The sequence below is a fragment of the Cygnus olor genome, chromosome Z (genome assembly GCF_009769625.2).
Source record: "Cygnus olor isolate bCygOlo1 chromosome Z, bCygOlo1.pri.v2, whole genome shotgun sequence".
Lineage (NCBI taxonomy): Eukaryota > Metazoa > Chordata > Aves > Anseriformes > Anatidae > Cygnus > Cygnus olor.
This window is the reverse complement of record NC_049198.1, coordinates 42497685-42521146: the sequence shown is the minus strand read 5'-3', so window position 1 is coordinate 42521146 and position 23462 is coordinate 42497685. Positions and strand designations below refer to the sequence as shown.

Sequence of the window (23462 nt, the reverse complement as noted above, 5' to 3'; positions counted from 1 at the left end):
TCCCAGGAAAGCATTCAGTGCACAAGACTGGCTAAAGACCACTGAAATCAATGGAAAGGCTACCAGTGACTTTAATGGAATATGGACTGAGCTTTGAGCATAACACTGATGACTTAATTAACTCATTACAAGGGCCGAATTTGGCTTTGACAGATATAAAGCAGTTCATCCCATGTATGTTTAACAAACTGCATACATTTTAACCCTACCCTTCCACTCCCAGGAATTTAGACTTTTATTTTATTTTATTTTATTTTTTTCCTGTTAGCTCTGTTAAGGAGCCCCAGCACTTGCACACAAAAAATGAATGACTGGAAAACATATATTTGTTTGTACTTACAGGTGTCTGGCTTGAGCTGACTGTTGGTAATGCCAAAGTACTGAGGATTTTCGATGACAGGAATCTTTGTCATCCCAATGATGACTGCGTCAGGACCCCCCTCAGAAGAAGATGGAGTGTTACTGCCATTTGAGATGTGATGGAGAGGACTGGCTGAATCATCATCATTGCTTATAACTGAAGAAGGACCTAGAATTATAAAGAAAGATTTGCCTTAATTCAGAACATTTCTTTTCCCTCAGACCATTCTTTTTTTTTTTTTTTCCTCCATCTTAATAGTCAAATGCTCTATTTATATACCTTGTTGGTCTTACCTCAGGAATTTTATATGTCTGGGTGGAGATGGAGAAATTGGGGGAAAAAAAAGAAAGGAAAAAAAAAAAAAGAACACAGTAGTAGGCTATTAGGAGTTGGAATGTGAAGTAAATTTTTGCACTGGTAGATCACCTACATTAAATATGTCAGGGTCCAGCATAGTCTGTTATTGAGAAATATCCCTGAATAAGGTATGAAACACACATAATAAATTTTTACCTTAAGATTTTCTCAGATCACAGAGCAATAATACCTTTTCCCACAAACCTGGGGAAACACCTGCCTTCTCTTTGAGGTGGCATTATAACAAGACAAAAGCCAGAGAGAAGATGGGCTCATCCTAAACTTGGAAACTGTCATTTCTGAATGACAAAATGGCTGGGAGCCAAAATCAAGAGGACAATGTAGACAGTCACAGAAGGTGCAGAGTATGTGCTCAGAGTAGTGGGAAAGACCTATCTCACACTACTGTGAGATCTGGGGTCACTGCACAGGTGCTCCTCCAGAACAGGATAATATTCCTCTGGCTCCTGAGGCCCCATCCATACCTGAGACTAGTCACATTCCAGAAAGAGGTTTATTTTGATCGATAATTTAATGACAGTTTTTGTTGTTGTTGTTATTGTTGTTTTGTTTTGTTTTGTTTTCACTGTGTACTCTATACTTTCAAAGAAAGCACTATGGTGTTAAAACCTCATAACAATAATTAAAAAAATGCTTAGCAGCATGCTCCACTTCTGTGAGCTACAGGGGCTTTTGAACTAATGGCAAGATCAGTGCAGATACCATTTGAAATCTTGTGATCTAACACCGCTATTTAAATTCTCCATTACATCTTCCACTATACAGCCAATATTCAAAGAAAACCAGAGTCACCATTTAGCAGTGACAACATGTTGCCTAATCTGCCCATTAAAGAACCAGCAGAGATCACGCATGCCACATGTCAGACCATTCTCCATCCATGTTAACCTGTGTTTTTGGTGTGGCATTCACATCTTCTAATTTTAACAATTAACAGATGATGCTAGCAACAGATGGAATGATTCACCCTCTTAATGTACCTGTCCTGGAAAGGCATCCTCAGATGACACCTGTGTTTGCCGTACCAGCAGAACTCATAGGTGGGGCAATTGTCTCCCTAAAGAAGGGGGTAGCACAGATAACCTTGGCAAAGACAGCTGTTTACTCCAAGTCACCAGCCACTCCTCTGCAAAATGTCCCAAACTGAGCTTTAGGTTGGACGGAAGAGAACAGTGCAGAGGCAAGACAGATCCAACTAACCCCAGCACACAGATGACATCTGTATTTGCAGGAGAGATGGGGGACATAGAGACAACAGCAGATCATGTAGAAACATCACGGAGAATGTAAGAGAAGATGAGGAGGATGCAACACAATATACACACAAATAATGAATGAGGGCAGGCCCAGACACAGCAGCCAAGAAAGGTCAGGTTTATAGAAAGGAAATTTAGACTCTCTTACTGTTTTGTGGTGCACTGTATCATAACAGGAACACTTTATCATTACATGGTATGGCTCACAGGAATAAAACTTAAATAATTTGGCATGTTGGTATTCAACCGTAGCTTTAGAGGCTCAAGCATACTCCCACCCCTGTCCCGCTTTCCCTTCTCCCCAGTTGGTTTAATGGTGCATGAGGGAAACGTTCTCATAGTTTGAAAAAGTACTTCCCCCCCTAGCCTGAAACATTAGAGGTAATTTTTCAAATGCCTTGCACTTCACTGGAAAGTCACTGTTGACAAATGTAAGTGAAGCCTAGATCTCTGCAATTTATCAAGTGAAATACTAATACCAAGGCTGTTTTTGTCATTACTGATCACTGAGATTGATTCTACTAGGAAAGCTGCCAGGATTAAGAGTTTTTGGTGAAGATTTCTCTAATGAAGTGCAGAACCCAGAACCTATGGGAAAGGGTCCCTCAGATGGCACACAAGATACTTATGTGAAGTCACAACACATTTTTCAGGTGCATGGGAGTCGTGTGTAGTAGAATTAGAGTGCAAACCCATTTAAAACTGCATTCAGCTTTTTCTAGAGATCATCCTTAGGTCTCTCAAATTTCTGAATGTCAAGCTAATGGCACCAAAAAGCAGGCAGGCAAATACACGTTTTCTTGAGAAAATAGAGTCCTTTTATACATATTATATAGTCCTAATATAGACTTTGTATGAGGGTCAAATCCCTTCTCTTACAGCAAACAGGCAAAATCTCTTGCCTCTGTAATTTAATAGACACACATCTCTTAAGTCCTTTTCAGCCTTGTTGTTCTCTGCTGCACAGGAGGAGGCTCCTTTGTCATTTTTTGCTTCCACTATACATGTAGTGACGGCAAGGAAATACGTCCATTACACATTTCTGGATGTTAGAGTAGTATAATGAATAGAAACTTATTCCATTCACCAAATCATTTCTTACTGCTCTAAGACCCATTTTTGTGTGGTGAACTATTTTTTCAGTCAGTATAAGCTGCAAAGTGCTGCAGGTGAAAAGTAGACAATTGTTCTATAAATCTATTCCCTCAATTAAGATAACTGGTAAAAGCTAGTCTTCCTTGTGGCATGAAATAGGTTCCAAGTATATTCAGCTCTCTGACATAGCTGAGGAAAATGTGGAAAATGAGGTGATTCCTCAGTAAGTATGCAGTAGTCTAAGAAAAATTCAACTCTGGGAACTTTGTGCTGTGTCCCTTGGTGTCCTCTCTCATTTATTAGAAGCTAATCGGCTCACGCAATAGTCTTTGGAAACAGTTGTTCGGATTCAAAAATCCTATTTCCTTTTACTGTGTATTTCTTCACTAGTTAAGCCAAACAGAACTCAACAGATGGAAATTTTTGTGTATCAGAGGCAAGCTGAGCTCACATCCTTTCAAACAGCCTCTTTGCTGGGACCTTTTAGTGAATATGAGCAAACTGGTACACAAACTGTTTCCATATTTTCTTGTATGCCAGACTACACTTTCTGTGAAGTTGCATTTCATCTTTTGAATGCACTAAGTCACATTACAATTACAGGCCAGCATTGCAGCTCACTCCTCACAGCAGCAGCCTCTGACTGATATTCCAGTAATGCAAAACCATTTTCCAGAATGCAAGATGAGCCCATCATCTGTGCTGACAAGAAACTTGAGCAGCCCTGTTCTGAATTTGCACTAAGCTCAAATCGAAAGACAATTTGTTAAAGTACCTTAAAGTGTGGTTTCATGGAGATTAAATGGGGTCACTTCATTATTTTTCAAAGGCAGAATGAGTATGATAATTACACCTATTATAGATTCTGTTTTTTATCAAATCTGCTGTTGATTTCACATCCAAAATATGAAAATTTTGCACAAAATATCTTTGGTGGAAGTGAAAATCATGGGTTGTCAGTAGCCATTAGCTATTGCCAATAGCAGACTCACAGTCAGCTTGACCTTTTAAGAAAACTGCAGAGGTTTTCTCTGCCTTCAAATGTGCTGCCCAACATCTTCACTAGATATCACTTTTAGACTGTGTTTCTTATCTTAAGAAGACAGAAGCTGGAGCCAGATGAGAAATGGTAGACTGCCTTGGAGAAGAAAGATGAGAGCTACACTCTGCAGGGCTGAATGTCTCCTTCCTCTGATGTTAAGCTAAAATATGCCCATTCTGCATGGCCTAGACCTAAGTAAAATCACCTCTGCATACAAAAATAGCAGCTATCAGGAAAAAAAAAAAAAAATCACACAGTGGCATGTAAGAAAAACAATTATATTCTAAACTGGCTTGCTATGAAAAAGCCAAAATACTCCCCACTTCCTAGGCTGTGAATGAACCTCATGGAGATAGTATGAGGATGAGCAGAAAGAGTGCTGCTATTTCTGGCCAGAAGAAAGAGGTTCATGATCATAAAATACATCCTTTCCTGCTGCTCTTTTTGCCATCAGAGTTAATGCAGTTTTAGCATGCATGCTACCAAGATCTACCCACACTGTTATTTGCTGGGGCTAGGTTTTGCTCTGCCTTATTCCAGATTTCTGCAAATACTTGGGTAGCTGGCTGTAGCAACACATCTGACTACTGTCTGCCACTGAAATAATCCACATGACCTTCCTGTGTATGAAAGTACAGAAAGAGTCCCAAAGTGAATAATAGCATGACTCAGCTAAGCAGGCTCAAAAAAAAAAAAAAAAAAAAAAAAAAAAAAAAAAAAAAAAAGGAAAGGTTCTCAAATGCAGAATCAGAAGGAACATATGGTTATGGTTTGCACCTGGCATGGTCTTGCAAGCACATATTTTCAGACTTTAGTTTAGATGGTCACAAACAATCACTGTGTGCATCTACTTCTCCCTTCACCTACTGTGTTGAAGATGTAAGCAATCTACTCCATGCATACTCTCTGAACTCTAACAAGAGCTCTTGAAGACAGCAATATCCTGCATGCCCCTTGCAACACCCTTCTCTGTGTCACACATCACTTGAATTATTCCTGAAGTTCACTACGAAAGGTTGAGCCAAGCTGGGAGACAATAGGAGTAGTTAATTCTCAAAAAAACAGACAATTTTAATTTTATGATTGGAGCTGTGTAGTTACAGGGACACATCTGCTTAGCCGGGTGTTAGAAGGCAGCTCAAGTAGAGGATTGTTTATAGAGATGACTTTTGTGCTGTGATGCCTTAATGACAATAGCTCCTTCCATGACAAATGGCACTCAATGCAAGGAAGATTCTTCAATTGATGTTGCACTAGCATTGGCTCTTCTTGCGTCAGATCCTTGTTCCCATAGGCACAAGGAGCAGTCCATGCAGGGATGTAAGGTAATGGCACACAATCCAGTCAAAAGCAGGCCTGTAAGTGCATGTCATGTTAGTAAGCATCACGTCTGCTGGATTTTAAGGCCAATCTTCTCTATTTCTCCTTTTGGGTGGGGTGTATTTTTTCAATAGTTAAATACCTTGTTCTAAAAAATAAATTATTTATGATTTCTTTCCCTATAAGACTCCCATATTTGCTGTAGTTTTTTTTTTTGTTTTTGTTTTTGTTTTTTTTCAGGATTAAAAGGTAATCTATTTTTTTCTGCTTCAGCAAGACCAGAGATGCAAATTCGCTTGTTATCAAGCTAAGATTCACGTTTCTTACCAGAAATGACATCTTTTAAGCTCAACCCTCGAATCCCTGTTTTATCTTTCATTCCCTCTAAAAGACAACTCATCATTCATGACTTGGTGCACTTTTTTTCTGACCAGTGCTACAGACATTACTTTGAATATTCCTTTGCATTCCTAAATTCAACAACTGTAGGTAACTGTGATATTGAATAATGTTTATGCAGTTCTATTAGACTGCATAAGGAGCCCAGCCTAATAGAAGGCAATGCAATTATTGCAACATTACTTTATATTACTGGTCTCTTAAAATGCTACATGCTGAATACAGAGAATTGAATTAAGGGGCATAAATAGAGCACAAGGAGAAAAAAAATCAAAGCCAGCTGAATAAGCTTCCCAAGGAGAAACCAGTTTAGTCTCACTTTGGTTGCTGGAGCTGTTCAAAGTAAACTCAGATTCTTCTGCAAATCCAGAGTGCGCTTGTTAAAATGATGCTCTTTGCTTTGCAGCTGCTGATAATTTTAATGAGGGAACACTCACAGCATGGTGCTCCTATGCTTCCTCAGCAGTTCAGCTGTGCAGAGCAATAGCATTTCTTGCTTCTCCTCACCTTCCAGCCAACCCTTCTTGTCTCTTGCTCCCAGCCCTGCCATGTCCCCAGAACACAGCCATTAGTGTTAGCCTTATTGCTGTCATCTCAGTAGTCACTGCCATACTTAGTTTCCAAATTAGCATTATGGGGCTGATACTCCTCTGATTGTGGTGAAGGAAATACAAGAATAAGATCACCCCAAGCAGCATTGCACCCAAGTATAATGCTTCTTGCTTCTGCTACAGAAGCACATTGCTCTTCAGAGCTCAGTGTATGCCCTTCTACCCTGGTGCAGCACGCTGAGCCAAAAACTACATTGTAGGCATTACATTTGTGACTCAGAAAACTGAGACTTGCCAGGCTTGGGTGTTTAGAGGATAAATAATTTCACATCTTCTGATAGGTATCATTAATCTGTTTAACTGATGTGCACCCACCAATGCTTGTTTAAGCTTGCACTCTCTCGGTTCTTGATAAGTGAGGTAAGAAAAACTTTCTGATGCTGCCCAAAAAGGTCAGTTCCCATCCAAGAGCGTGCCCCCAGGAAGTCAGGGGAACCAGAATGCATGTGGATCCAGAGAGCAAGAAAACTTCCCCATACCCAGCAGACTAATGCCTCCAGTCAGCACATTATTTAGAGACTCCCTTTCCAACAGTCTCTGAATTACAGAAGAAAGAGGGCTTCTCAGAGATCTCTTGCAGGAAAAACTGGCTGGAAATAGAGGTTTAAACTCAAGAAGCACCCCACAGGAATCGATTCACCTACAACAATTGCAGAACAAAGGGGAGACATTTGTTTGGAAATCATAATGGAGCCACACTACTTTGACACAACATTTCACTTGGGTGATCAAGTCCCCAAAGTGTTTTGCATTTGTTTTCAAATGAAAATCAATGTTTTGTCTTTCCTTATTTGTTGCAGCTCCATGAGAAGACCAAATTGTTTAGTTCTCACTGTATCACATTCCTGCAGAGAAAGTAAATTAGTGACAGATTATTTTCTTTCTTACACAGAATAGCTTAAGCAACACATACCCATGACTGTAATTAAATAAAAGGTGTGTTAGAAAACTCTATAGTGCCAAATATTCAGTGTTGCTAGGTGTGAAAGGTCAGTCACAGTAACTTAAATGCCTTTTGCCTAAAAAGCACGTTCTTCTTGCTGGAAAACTTATTTCAGATGCCTGACTCCTCTACAGAACATGTAATCTGGGTAATTTCCACTGAAATGGCTGTGCACAGATTTTAGCCACTCAGCTATTTCATCAGGCCTTTTTGTGGTGGCTTTACACCCAAGAGCCACAGCTGCTTATCTGTTTCATTCAGCTTTATTCTGGAGCATGATTGTGAAAGAGTCCCAGTCAGTGCCAATTAACTGCTTTTTTTTTTTTTTTTTTTTTTTTTTTTTCTCACAACCTCATCTACATTGTCATGTATACACACATTCACACATTTATTTATGCAAAGCCTAGAGCATTCCAGAAGTCATAATATCTGCAAGGGAGGTTTCCAGCTAAGGAATACACCCTAGGATAACCTAAGGGACCACTTCATAAAGCACGTGACTCCCCAGAAACCATGCAACCTACGGAACAAAGGGACAGATGTACAGGTGTCCAGGTCTGGGACAGGCTGTCAAGGTCATTCACCCAAGAAACCTACTTTGTAGCACTGCAAACCCATGTAGGAAGAAAGACAAGGTCTCTAATACATATATTTTTTTTCTGGGGTGGTCTGTTCAAGAGGTAAGGTGGGTAACCCCCTCTGTCCAATTCCACAGCTGACTGTTCCCACGGATGCCATCAGCAAAGCCCCATCCCACAGCACAGAGGTTACTGATTTCTTTCTCCTTTCAGCCAGTGAGGCACTTGAATAACAGATCTCACAGCTGCAATCTGGTACATACCTTCAAAATCTTAAGCACCATGACCAATAAATCCTCACAGTTCATCCTCTGCGAGGTACATGCTACTATTATTCCCATCTTGGAGGCAGCGGGAAGAGCTCTGTTTAGCTTGCTGATTTGCCCAGTGCTGCAGGCAGGATCTTTGTCAAAGTCATGGCCAGGACCAGGAAGGACAGCCAGCCCCTGGTGCCAAACCAGGGAGCACCTGGAGAATTATAGCTCTCCTTCAGCCATAGGATAAATGGTGGCTGTACAGCTGCCCACCACCCCATGGACATGTTCACAGTATTTGCAGCTCAGATGATGTGCCCTATCTTAAAGAATGAGGAATTTATGGCCTCTCATTATTGGTAGTCAAATGAAACACAGATCTGAGACAAAAATCTAGCAGGGATGTGGTGTATTAATCAATATAAGTATGTGAGCCAGAAAAGTAAGGATACAGGGCAGCAGAAAATGTGAAAGAAGGAAAGGAAAAATGATTTATCTTTTTTAATATAGATCACCAAGACCATTTATTATAGCCACCTGCAGGTTTAGATATCTAGGAAACGTGGGTAAAATTACAGTCCTTCAAAAACACTACAGTGAAAAATCACTGCAATAAGAAACAAGATCACCTGGAATGTGCTTGCTGTTGGCATCACGTAAGAAAGAATAATTCACCCCAAATTAGATCCTTGTTGCTTTTCATTTCATTTAGAAACTATTTAATTAACAATTGCTTACTCAACACTTCTCATAAATAATCTAAGGGTTAACATTCCCATTCCTAGGACTGGGAATGGTCCTCTGTTGTCTAGAAGACAAATACAAAGCGTACAGAAGCAAGACAAATTTTTTCATGCTGCTTTGACAGTTAGTCTTTGAGAGAACGGCAAAGCCATCTGGAATAGACAATTTGAATAAGTTTGCAAAGTCTGTTTAGATAGATATAGCTAAACATGGTGAGAAAATATGGTGGATATACTAGATTGTGTTGAAATGTTTGCTGATATTTTTTTGATTGTTTGGATTGTTCGTTTACTTATTTATTTATTTATTTATTTTTGCATTGCTAATTGACCTTATTCCCTTCTTTAAGCTCTCCCTGATTAGTTTCCTGGAGTACAGAGATACAATCTACAGGCCTTTCCTATCCAAGCAAATCAGCTGAAAACATGACATGGAAAATCTCTAGAAATACTCTAGAGAAACCTAACAAAAAATGAAGAATTTGAGTGGTTTTTTTTTTGATTCTAAAGAGAGATCTGACGACATTCACAAGGACAGCCTTCAAGACTTTTGCAAATGGAAGGAAACAATATCTATATCATGCTAAATGGGATTCAGGAGTTGTGTGATAAAATTTTTCAAATAAGACTGAGGTGAAATGTTACAAAACTTCCCTCAGTCATTGGAATTGCTCATTAAAAAGTTCAGACATTTCTACCTCTGGAGATCTTAAAGCTATGCCAGGCAAACATCTGTTGGGAAAGATACAAGCATAGTAGATACAGGCTTAGGACAGGGAAGAATGGTTCCTTTCCAGCCCTAATTTTCCATGATACCATATAGGTAGACCTTGAATGGTCTTATGGAAAACACTTTGACACTCCAGATGTTGACTGATGCCTATTCAAAAGTGAACAGACATGCAGCTCAATAAACACATTGCTTGTATAAATAAAATACATAGATCTCACTGCATTGGCAGTTTACTTTTCCAGGCTGCACAACTAAGATGTATAGACAGGTGAGAAACACACTATTAATGTAGGACTCCAAAGTCTACAGTGGGGTTATTCTACTAGAATATAACTTATATAATTGAATTCTTTACCTAAGATCCACCCTCACCCCCATACCCCTCCCCAGCCTCCCATCTTAATTGTTTCTGAAGTTTTCATTAGTGAAAGTATTAGTTACATGACACTGTAAAACAAAGTTTTGTATCATTTCTCCTTTTTTTTTTTTTTTTTTTTAAATGAAAGTTTCTTACAGGATTCCAAAATTATGTGAATTATAAAGGCAACACTATATTACATTGAAGCATATCTTTCAGTTTGTTCTCAACAAACATCACAGCATAATAGCTTCCAATTCATTTTTCATATACATCCACACTAGCTAACCTTAAATATGACAATCTTTACAGAAGCAAAACTAAATGATTGCATGCAATCAACCCAAACATCACACTCAAGTGATAAACAGTATCTGCAGAAATGCAGCATCGCTGTCTACTCGATTCTTACTGAAGCTATCCTACAGCCCAACTAAATATTTTTTGGTATTGCACCAAGTCCCAGCCCAGCTCCTCTTCATCTCCAAACACTCCCCATCCTTGAAAACAGGCTTTGAAAACCAAATTCAAAGGCCCATCTACACTTTACAAGGAGGTCATGGGAAGCTGGTGAACCAACTTACCAAGCTGGTGAAACAACTTACCAACAACCAAGTCCATCAATTTACTCTTTGTCAAGTACTCCACTGTCCACTTGGGTGAACAGACTTCGAGTACCAATGGCCCAAATACTGCATGTGTTCGGGAGGCAGTATCATTTGGAATAGAACTGCCAGAAGGACAGGAGGCTTCAGCCCAGGAGAGAGGCTGCCCAAAACTGGCCCTCCGTGAGCACAAAACAAGTGGTAGCTTACTTTTCTTCCCAAGCGTCAATGTCTGACTTTTATTCCAATTTACATTAAATTACTTAGGAACAATGAATGACGCCTTTTGTGTCTCTGTCACCACAGTGATATCATTGGTTTTCTATACAGCCTCTGTCCCTAGAGAACTCAGCAACTATACACTTCTCTGGCCTTCAGACAGAGATCCTAGCATCTGTTCAGAAAACCTTGCTAGCTTTTGCAGACTAGCCAGAGTCTTCTGGGAAGATTTTTGGTGCTTGGCAATCATGTATCACTAGAAATTCTTGTGATAGAGATTCAAAGCCTCTACCACGTTTTCCAACATGGAACAGCCTTAGCAACAGACTTACTCTAGCATCTGGAGGTTTTCTGCACCCCTAAGAAATCATACAGAGAAGAAAAGCAACCTCTTTCCATTATTTGCTTTCCATATCCACAGTTATAGCTTTCTGGATTATGCTCAGCTAGATCTTTTGGGACATTGTCTAAAAAACAATTCAGCTTTGGAGACGGGAGGGAGCTAAATGAACTGTTTGGAAGAATATCCCTGCCAATACAGCTTCAGATCAAAGATGTAGATTCGCTTCAGAACAACGCCCTTTCTTCCCAAAACACTATTCCTAAGGTTGTGAAGCCTCACATCCTCTTCAAATGCAGATCTCAAAATTCCTGCAGCAGAGCAAATGACACCTGTGTATATAGAAAGGCATCACTTCAAATTTCAGCCTGTCCCAGCACTGTCATTCACAAGCTGTGGAATCAGCTGCACGAGTTGGCTGAATTGCCTCTAGATGTTGGTCTTCTACTGACACTCACAGCCACCTCCTCCCGCCTGTCACAGCATGCCTCCTGTCCTGCATATTTTCTCTTCCTTCCGTCTTTCCTTGAAATTGTCGCTATGGCAAGCAGGAAGCCACCATATGCAGAAAGCTGTTTGTACCATACCAACCAGCTCAGCCATCCCAGAGGTGGCCACACTACAAGCTAAGCTCTGGCTGTTTTGCTACTGCAGACTTGGAAAAGGACACATTAACTGTGAAATTGGTCATGAAAACACAGAGGGTTTGCCAAAATATTGGAAGGACCATTGTTTCTATTCTGCAGGGCTCTTTTTTTCAAGATGTTGCAGAGAATATTTTCACAAATAGCTTCTGCAATGCCTGAGACCTTTGCTAAGCACTCTCCACTATTTTATTTTTTCTGATGTGCCTTCTCTGCTTATTTACTTGCCTCCTTCTTTATGAAGAGTTTTGCCTCTATCTTTGTAATCATTTCTTTCTTGATCACCAGGTTCCTCTACACTGTCTTGTTTTGTCATCATCCTGGATTGTTTAACTCTTTGCAGCTTCCTATCACTTTCTAAAACACTTAGTATATTCAGTTTGCAATTAACCGCATGGCTTCCTGTGTTGTTGTAATTTATATATTAGTACTTGTTATTAGTACTTGTTATACATTAGTACTTGTTATTGTCTAATTTTGGTTGATACTCATTTATTCTCAGAGTTTAACTTTCTCTTTTACCAAAAAACCAGCCATGGCTGTTTCTTAGCAACAGATTGATCAGAACAGATTTACATGGAAATCAAATACTCTCAAAAAGGAACTGCTAAAGGAAGCTGATAATATAGCCTCATTCCTGGCCATTAGCAGAAAATACTATAGTGTATAATATAATGGTTTTGTAATTCTGTATGAATCTAAAGAACACATGCAGAACATTAACACTAAATGAAGTAGAAGACGATATAAACTTTCCTAATTAGTGTATCTCTGAGTTGATCTCCAAGAATAATCTCTTGCCTGAAGAGACTGCAGAACAAAACAAATCACACACAGCCACCATCCTCCCTTGCGCTGGACTAGAATCAAAACTGCAGTCTGTAATGGTCACATACAAACAGGTCTCAAAGGACTAGACTACAAAAGGCAGACACTTCCATTTCACAAAAAGTGCACGCCCTTACTTCATGCATACCGATCCTAAATAAACAAGCATTAGACTTCAATGCAGGAACATGGCCATTTAGTACTTCATTCCTGAGATTTTCACAATTTCAGGAAACTGAAACTTTTTCATTCTTGTAGTCTTCAGAAAGGACCAGTTTTCCCTGAAGATTTTTCTACACCTCACTTTACCGGACAAGGTTTTCCTCTTTTCCTTTTCCTTTTCCTCTTCCTCTTCCTTTCTTTTCCTTTTCCTCTTCCTTTTCTTCTTCCTTTTCCTCTTCCTTTTCCTTTTCCTTTTCCTTTTCATTTTCCTTTTCATTTTCCTTTTCCGTTTCCGTTTCCTTTTCCGTTTCCTTTTCTGTTTCCTTCTCCTTCTCCTTTTTCTTTTCCAACCCTAAATAATGTGCTGAGCTCCAAATGGCTAGTTCATCAAAAGTGCAAATAAAATTAAATATGAGGATAGGGCGAAAGAATGAAGCCAAATATGAAGCGTGAAATCCTATGAACAGAAAAAGTGAAACAGCAATACCAAAAGTCTAATTCTCTGAATTGAACTAGCAACAGAGATTAATTTATCAAATTGACAATGGTGCAAAGTCCTTATGAATGACAGCAGAATCAGGACAACTGTCTTTTTATTAAGAATGATGACATCCTTTTTGGCAAATGAAGACTTGTGCTGCTGTGGCACTTAGTTCTCTCACTGAAAGGCAGCATCTATAATATATAGCTGCATATGAATTATGCTAGGAATGGGTTAAAGTAATAGATCTGTATTATTCCCAAGAGGCAATGCCAAAAAGGTAATTGCCCATATTTGTACCACTAGGTTATAGAGAATGACAGTTTCATGTCTTCCTAATGGTTAACTGAAAATCTATAAAATCCATTTCTCTTTCCTGCTGAGAAATTAATGCAGAACCAAAACCTGAATTCCAACTCTGGTCATACTCATACAAAACTCCCAGGGAGAAGAGTAAAGACAGTACAATTTCTTTCATGCAGAGATGTAGAGGCTACATAGCTAGTTTTTCATAAGGGTGCTGCTGGGTTTATTAAAATCAGCAAGACCTACATCTTTCACCTTTCACTCATGCATTCACAAGGACTTAGAGAGGAGGGATGGATATGATGGGGACTAGTCAGGTTGCTGGCCACAGAGATAAGACACCTCCAAAGAGAGACGGCAGGAAGCAGCCCACACACAACAGCCTCGCTGGGCTTCTCCTGGGGCGGCTGAGCTGCACCATAACCAGAGCCTGTTGTCCCTAGCGAGGCATCAGGCTCTGCAGGAAGGGGACACCACACAACCTCAGGGGTCTCCAGTTTGGCTGCCAGCTCCCACCACTCAGTCGTGGTATGCTTGGTAGGTACACAAACTCATTTAAAAGAGTGCATGGTTCATCAGCTGAGTGGTTTGGATGTCTTTGTGCTCCAATATAACTTCACAGAGGCATTAGAATTTGGTTTGATAAGTACCAACTTTTCTTGCTTTACCAGCCAATTTCTCCACATGGTAGTAAAATCCAAGGAACAAAGATATGACAACTTAAAACTGCTATCTAAACAGTCTGCAAAATAAAACAAACATTAAGTACTAATCTACGAGCAGCCTGTAAAATGATAACTCACCCTTTTAAGTTTTTACGAGAAAGTAAGAACAAGAACATCAGTACAAATGTCATTTTTAAAATGAAACTTCATTTTCAAGAGTAAGGTAGCAGCAGATTTCTGATGTTTTATATCACTAACAATGCCCTCTAGCACCAATTTCATTTCAAATTGCCAACCAATTATTTCTAAGTTAACTGATATTTATACCCAGGGATATTTATTGTAATGCTTAAGAGAAAAATATATTATTTAGGAATCACCATCACATACAAAATAAAGATCAATACAGTACTAATTAGTGACTCAGGCACCAGCATAAAGATGTCAGTGTTACGAATTAGAAATAAGTCAGTCCTGCTGATTTAAGGTCATTGATCTGGGTTCAAAAGGAAGTTTCAAAGTAAATATCATACACAAATTCATTCAAACCTAGTAGTAAAAAATTAGATTACTTTATTCACTCTGTTCGTAACACATGACTAAAACTGCAATATAGCAGTATTTTACACCTACATAATCTTCTACATTATCATTTTGTACAAAAAGTGAAACTACAGATAAATACAGCTCTTACAAGGAATCTGGCTATTATGGATTAAAAAACACAAAAATCTTACCATTTTGGATTAAAATTTTATTGCTTCATTTTGTTAGCATTTCCTTTTTATGTTAAATATCTGGCAAGACCTAAGATGTTTACTCCTACAAATGTTCACTGAAACTGAATTTTAAGTTTTAAAATTTACCATTCCCACATAGTAGGGAGTAGTGGTATTTATGAATGGCAAACATTTAATTTGACCTCTTAGCTGATTTGTATTGGTTAAAGGATCCGACTCATGTCTTTCACAGTCTGATTTTGAATTCCTTGTAGTTATGCATCCTATGCCGATATGTTCATTGCTGAACAGATAAGATCTGTTAGCATTTTACAGCCACGTACAGGCTGCACAACCTGTGCACCTGCAATTCCAACATATAGGTAGCAATGACAAGAAGTTACAGATGGCTATAAAAAAGCAGTTACATATTATTCAGGTACAATTTAACGTGGTACACTAACAGCCTCCCCTCCAATCCTGAAGCGGATTAAATGACTTGTATAAGAGAAGGATGTGACTTCAGGCAGGACCACACATGCATGCACAATCTCTCCTGTTCATAACAGCAGTGATGACAAAAATCTCAGATGAATAAACGCTCCTGATTTATTTTATAGGGGAATACAGTGCTATGCTGTATCTGGGGTCAGAGCCAGGGCTCTGGTGCAACTGAATGAGCCAGGCAAGCATCTGCACAGACTCTTTGCATCCTGCAACATGCAGATGGAATTCCTTACGAATGCAGTTAGTTAAAGTTACATTTATATTCTGTATAAAACAAATAAATCTTACAGTAGCCTGATTTATGGCACCCGAAGCAAGACCTGGATGTCTCCAAATGGGGAAAAATTCTCAAAAGCTTTTCTGCATTTTCCCTCCCCTCCTGGGGATGATCAAACCCTTTGTAATTAGACTGATGACAGGATAACTCAGTCTCTCTGCCATCAATCCTCAGCTTCTCTGTTTAGTCTGCAAAGGCTGCCCTTTCCTGGCATGAGTATCTGTCCCCTGGCAATCACTGATCAAACTGCTATCGTGTGGGCTATCTACAAATTACCAGTGGTTACAGCTGCTCTCAGCCTGGGCAAAGTTTAGGCGAGATGCCAGGAGCAAAAATGCTAGAACTCCACAGTGACGAGCAATAGCTCTCAGAGACAATGTCACCACCTCCCTGTGGCAGGTAACAGCCTCACCTGGGTCCCCAGGCAGGATGCTTTAACAGCAGCAGGGCTGCACATTTGTTTGGATTCCAATGAACCCTGAAGCAGCAGCAGGAATGGAAACTTGCCATCCTCTTTAGAAAGGAAAAGCAGTGACAATAAACCTCTCTCCCTTCCTCTTGAAGAGGCACACAGCCCTTTGCACTTTTCTGAACACAGTGATTTGAGGGTGATGAAGTGTGACTCTTTCTTTACCTGGAAAGAGATTATACCAGCTCCCAAGGGAAAGCCAATGCTAACACATGAGAAAGATTAACCCTGTCTTCCTCACAGAAAGCTGGCCTCTGAGCCTTCTGCTTTAAAAGTTATATCTAAAGTTCCTGGTGGTTATTCCAGAAAGGAAATGCTCAAGTAGTTCACAGTCAACTTACCTGATTTTTGTTCATATTCTCACAAGAAAACAAATGTAGGGTTGATGGTACGGATCATATTTTAAAACCATTATTACATGCATTGAAAAATAATGAGAAAGCTCATCAATTAATAAAAACACAGGAGAACCTGCTTGTGTGGCAGAATCCTTCTAGACCTACCAGGGACTGAGACTTCACTCAGCTGCTTGCTATCCAGAAAACAGACCTCATCAGGACAGGCAGGCAGGTATATTACAACACAGAAATTGTACCTCAGTCTGCCACAAAATTAATTTTATCTTTTATAAGCCAAAAGTAAGAGAGAAACTAACTTCCTGCGGCTGCCATCTAATCAGCTGACATTAGCAGAAAAATCAGTGAGCAGGGCCTAGCATGCTCACTGGTACTCATTATTACTTTAAATTTTGTCCCTTGGCCTTAAGGTAACACACACTGTTTTTTAAAATTTCATATCAAAGTAGGAGTCTCATGTAAATGTTTTCCTCTGCAAAATACAGACATATCAAGACTTCATTCTTTGTTCTAATTCTACCACTTAATCTTTACAGCTGTGTACTATTTTATCAGGAGTCCTAAGACATTTAATAGAGATGAAGCAACTCGTTATGACTCCATGAATTCATTATGTGCAATTGCACCAGGAATCTGTGGTGCTGCTACCCCTCCTGACCTTCAGCTTGGGACCACCTGGGGCAGGCAGAAAAGTGTGATCTAATTCATGAGCTCTGACCTCAACACCATGCAAGGCCTCATATGGAAGTATTAAAATTGGATGCATCTTTAGAAACAGAAGGAGGAACTCTGGCTTAGGCATCACGGTCTACGCCAGGACATCTACTGGAATAAAGACATGAGGAAAAATCAGCATGGACTGACAATGAACTGAAAGAAATATTACCTGGCCCTTGGACAAAAGGTTTATATAGAACCAGCTGTTTTCTTCAGTTGTGTCCCCTGAGGCATGAATGGAGCATTCATTACTGAGGCATTACCAACTTTGATTTTGTACACACTGAAATTATGCTAAAACCCTTCCATGGGAAAATGCAGTGACACCTCAGTAGGATGACACCAGTCATCAAGAAACTGCACAAAGAATTGCCCATCTGGCAATGGCAGATGCGCAAAGAATGTCACCATTTTCTGTTTTTTACTTCTCATACCTAATATTAGCTACTAAGTTATTCAGGAAATATCACCTGTGCTGTCATCAATATGTTGTTCCCAACACACGCTTGCATTATTTCCCTTCCGTATATCTGCTCTCTTGGGAAGGCGTCATGACTAAGAGCAGCCAGATGAATACTCTGCTTCTTTTGGATGTGTAAATAGTAGAGCACTTCTACACGGCAAGAGTAAATGAAGGTATGAAAGACATTGTTCAGACTGGGCATCTGGGAAAATTTCTGTACCTTGAGGGTGGTCAAACACAAAAGGCTTTCTAGAGAGCTGGTAGGTGCTTCATGCCTGTCGGTGTTCAGGAGGCATTTAGGCACTGCCCTCAATAACATGCTGTAACTTTTGGTTAGCCCTGAAGTCATCAGGAAGTAGAACTAGAGGATCTAGAAGGTCTCTTGCAACTGAACTATTCTATTCTATTCTATTCTATTCTATTCTATTCTATTCTATTCTATTCTATTCTATTCTATTTCTATTCCATCCTATCCTATCCTATCCTATCCTATCCTATCCTATCCCATCCCATCCCATCCCATCCCATCCCATCCCATCCTACCCCATTCCATTCCATTCCATTCCATTCCATTCTTAGGAAACCATACCTGAATCTATGATTCTATGATTCTAAGTCTGCCATGATGAAAAATGAATAATGGCATCATATGGACTATGGGAAAAAAATATGAATTTTCAAAATACAGTAGGGAAGCAAATTGCATACATGAAGCAAAGAAATGTTTTTAAGTTACTATTTTTCAACTACCAGAGAAAGCCATTTCTGTTAAACACAGTATCAACTTGTGCACCAGACAAGAACTTTAACCCAAATTCATTTTCAGCTCTCTTTCAAATATACCTTTCTACTGTCTTTATCTACTTTCTACTGTTGCCACACACTCTGAACTGCAATTTCACGTTCTGAAGGGATTATTTAACTGAAACTCCATTCTCTGTTTATAGACCTTAATGACAGTCTGGCTCCTTTATTGCCAACTCTGCTCTGAAGACGGAAGTCCTAGAGCTCTGGATAGTAACTTAGAAGCCAGACAAAACACTATCATTTAAACATAAAGTATCTGTCAGCTTCAACAAAGCAGCTACAGAACTATTAGTTTAGAAACCTGTACACTATTTCCTTTTCATAGGTAAAACACGTTGCTAAAAAAGTATTTTGATAGAATTATCTGAATATCAGAAATGAGATTTTTGTGACTTTTTGCAAATCATCCTCAAGAACTGCAATATTCAAAGACCTGCTATGTGCCAGGATTGTGTGCATATTTGTTTTAGAGCCTGACTACTAACATATTATAGAAGAAGCATCAATTGATGAATCTGAAAACTAAACTTTAAATTCATTTTACATTTAAAATAGTAACAGGATTATAAAGTAACCTATGAAATTAATTTTTATATATAAATTATACAAATAAAAATATGCAATACATGTTGTTTGTATTTTTTCTCACTAAAAAGAAAAAAAAGCTTTACTTTTACAAAAATAGTGTTAAATCACAATTCATGTTTGTTAAAAAATGAATCCTTGTCTACATTTTTACATTGATTTGGAGTACTAAACTCAGGAATATTAAGTCTCTATGTTACTACTTATTCTGTTTACTTCCTAAATTGCTGGTCAGTGTAAATGGCTATTTTCACTTTTGCTTCTACTCAGCCTCATTTTTTGACTGTTTTTAGATAGTAACTTCTTGTTCTGTTGAGGATGCAAATTTTATATTACAGTGTCAATGGTATATTACAGTTCAATGGTAAGCTCCATCACCACTCTAAAAATATCCAATAAATGTTCTTTGATTTAGTAAAGCTTTTGCATTAATCTAATATTTTATATTGTTTGAATACTTTCTTTAAAATAATTGTATATCTACCAGATTAATTAATATTATAATTCACCTTTAGTAGAAAGTCTTATTGAAAGCTTCTCATAAAATGGATCTTTACCTCAAACTTCTTTGTTTTAGATAGTGACAATACATCATACTGGTTTCAAAAGCACATTTTACACAGATTATGATATGAAAACATATTCCTAAAATATACTGTGTGACATTACAATTGTGACAAATACATGAAAATGTAGAAAGTCCCTGTGGACATACAAAGCAGATTGGGTAAAATGCTCGAAGATACACTGTGATCCCAGTAGAGAAAAATGTGACCAAACACTTCACCAACAAGAAAAGGAACATGCAATGCAATATCCACATCTGCTACATTCCAAATACAGTAATAAAATCCATGGGAAAATATGACATTCCCTAGGAAAAAAAAAAAAAAAAAGTAAAACTTGGGCTGAAACTGTGACATAACAGTTTCAACTGTTCAATTCTTAAATTATGTACTCTGTTTCATTACGCCCATCAAAATACCCAGATGGTCCAGCCCAAAAAACAGAAGTTCCAAAGCAGAACACACCCTTCAAATCACACTATTGATGTTTCCTCAAAATAGTTTGGAAAATCAGCATGTCATGCTTGAGTATTCAACCACCCAACTTTTTCTACTTAAAGTTCTGAGTAGATGAAACATTGCCTGAAATGTAAAACTTGCTGTCTTATGGCCAACAGCTGAATATGTACTCATTTGATCTGAATAAAAGCATGCCTGATTGAATGTACAAGTTAAACACACATACATTTAAATTAAATAGAAATAAAATTATCTCTCACAGTTTTTTTTTTTTGTTTTTTTTTTTTTTTTTGGAGGGGGGAGGGCAGGAAGGGAGAGAAGGTTGCTTTTTAAATAGGGTAGCCATTCAAGATGCCATAAAAAAACAGTTAGGGAGATGAGTCTTTCTGTGTATCAGAAAACAAAAGCAACAGTAAGCACATTTATAAAAACAGGTGAGGAACTCCAAGATTCACATATTTTCCAGTACACAGCAAAATGATTAATGAAATACCAGATGTGAGCACTTTACAGAGAGTGAAAAACACAATAATAATGAATTATAAAACTTTATTGTCCTCTTAAAAATAAGTTCATCAAGTATACTGTTTTTAAGTGTAGATTGTCCAAATTGTTATGGTAGTACTTGGAAATAAAACCAATGATTGTCTTTTATTTACAAGAAATATAAAACAGTTTCACTGTGAAGAATTAGAGGGGGAAAAGAGAGAGAAAGAGAGCAAAGATTTACAGCTTGCTGATGAATTACAGCAAACAATTTTTATTTTATTTTTTAGGGTTCTGTAATGGTAGAAGTCATTTTTGTGCTATCTTTTGATATATATACATATTTTTTAATTTTATACTTTTATAACAACAGAATAACTCTCTTCCTATTTTTAAATATAAGCTAAGCCTAAGAAACACCCAATGAAGGGCTCTGAATGACAGCAGAAGACATTTTAAATGTGTTTGCCAAAGTCTTTGTCTCAGCAGCACAGCAGCTCGTTTCTGCTCTTACACTAGCAAATCCACTAATATTCAATGAAATAGCTGAGTTCAAAAAAAAAAATCAGGAAAAAATCAGGATTTCTTTTCCTGTTTTATGGACATGCCTGGGGAGTGAGCCAGACACTGCTTACATCAATGAAAAACCAAAACCATGAGAAGAAAGCCACAACCTCACCCTTTACTTTCTTGAATATCATATAGTTCCCTGAAATCTTACATGGTAGCTCTTATCATTCCAGCCAAGGAAAAGAAGTTACAGTGAAAATACGTATGCAACAAGGGAAGTCTCCTCCTATATTAAGCCTAATCTGCTCAGTAACGCTGGTGTGAGTTGCTGCCTCTAGGGACTACAGGAAAATTGCCCTCTTCAAAGTGAAAGCAGTTTGGCTCTAAATTGCCTGCATCTCTGCTCCAAACCAGGGCACATGTGCTTATCCACCACACTCCTTGCAGCTGCAAAAATACAGCTAATCATGGAAGCATGCTACTAAAATTTGAAGGATAATGGCATCTCCTCATCAAAATAATACACCCCATAATGTGGACTCTTTCAATCTATCTTTTTTGATGAATAGTTCAATTTCTGAAATCGATTTCTAATATAAAATATGAATAACTTCCAGTTAATGTTGAGGTTTGATTAAAAGGCAGTAACCTCATTTAAAAGTCCAATCAAATAATTTACATGCTTGTGGAATTAAATAACTATATTTATTTCCAATTAATAAATCATTTGTTATTTTAACACCTCATTTAATTTGTATGTACAAAAGATACACAGAACAAATGAAAGCCAGCTTCAAAACCTTGGACATACACATTTCCATGAAAGTGGGACAATGAAATGGGCAGTGAAACATGTCAAACACACTGTACCAATATTCTCTGTGCTTTATTGTTCTCAATACATTCAACCATCCATGAACTCCTGCTGTAGAGATCAGATGACAAAATATGACACAATGTGGGCCTACATTGTAATCTAGACTACTTTACACCATCACATTAAGATGGCAAATCCCTTCAAAAGGGTATTCAAAGACCCTGCACATTTATACTGTAAGGAAAAGAGAGTTTACAGCACATCAAGAAGGAAGATGTCAAGCCTCTCAAAAAGAGAAGAGAAAGAAAGAGAGAACTTTGCAGCTGAAAATTGTAAAGAGAAGAAACCAGAGAGTGCAATGAGGAAGAAGAAAGTACTAAATATGTTCAGGTAAACTTTGGGGATTTCCTTTTGAATGGAAAATGAACGTAATATTTACTGCCAATTCAAGAATAAATTCAAGATTATTGCAAATGTTGAATATGCAACAGGTAAAGAAGGGCTGAATTAAAACGATGTCAGAAGGGGTCCTTCTTCTATTTGTCTGACAATGGCCTCCGACTTTACAAACCACTTGAACATCTTCAAACATTCAAACAGCTGCATAAGAAGTTCTGTCCTTCATGCTGATGATTAACAGTCAGCATGTCATGGACAGCCAGGTCTCAGAAACAGGACCTTTGTATGAATACTGTTGTCAAGAGAGCCAGTAGAAGTGCATTGGTCATTCCTACATGGCAGGCTTCCGTAAGTCTTTTAATATTTGAAGAACAGTGCTTAGGGGAGTGTCTGCACCATAGGAAAGAAGTGGATTTTGAGTGCTTCAGCCCACAGTCAAAAAAACGAAAGAGCAATTCCTGTGAGAGCTATTTGAAGTAGAATTGTTTCCAAGTAGTTGTCCACATATTTTCTTGGCATTGTCTGCTGCCCCCAGGGATCTTGCTCCTGCTGAAATGAATGGCTCTCTTCAGTGCTGTGTGGGACAGATCCAGCTGGTACTCAAAGGCAGTGGAAAGGCTGGGGAGTGCCTTGCTACCCAAACACATTACAAATGTGTCACAGCATCCTCCATAACTCCCATCAATAAAGGACATGGTCCCCAAGCACTTTCTGCGGGAAGAGCCATCCTGAGGTCCCCCGCCCCACTTGACGTGACAGGCAACTGCAGCAAGTACATTACAGACCCCAGGCTCCGCCTGGGAACAATGCACTCATGTGCGATATAGACCTGGCACTTCCCCCAGATTTAACAGGAATGGGTTTTTTAACAGCCTTGGTTACATGCCCTGCCCCACACCAAAACTCACCCCTAGGACTGCTCCCTCTCCAGTATCCCAACTAATCTGCCCATCAAACTGCTCAACAGCTTATCTCAGTATTATTTCTCTGAATATATTAAACCT

General features: G+C 38.7%; 1 protein-coding gene across 4 annotated transcripts in view; it reads right to left on the bottom strand.

Annotated features, from left to right (window-relative positions):
* The window catches only part of NTRK2 (neurotrophic receptor tyrosine kinase 2), a 201303-nt gene that overhangs the window by 81786 nt on the left and 96055 nt on the right, over positions 1-23462 (bottom strand). For all 4 annotated transcript variants that reach the window (XM_040540792.1, XM_040540793.1, XM_040540794.1 and 1 more), the window contains one exon: positions 341-529. In XM_040540792.1, the coding sequence (XP_040396726.1) occupies positions 341-529 (189 nt within the window). The remainder of the gene's footprint in view (positions 1-340; positions 530-23462) is intronic.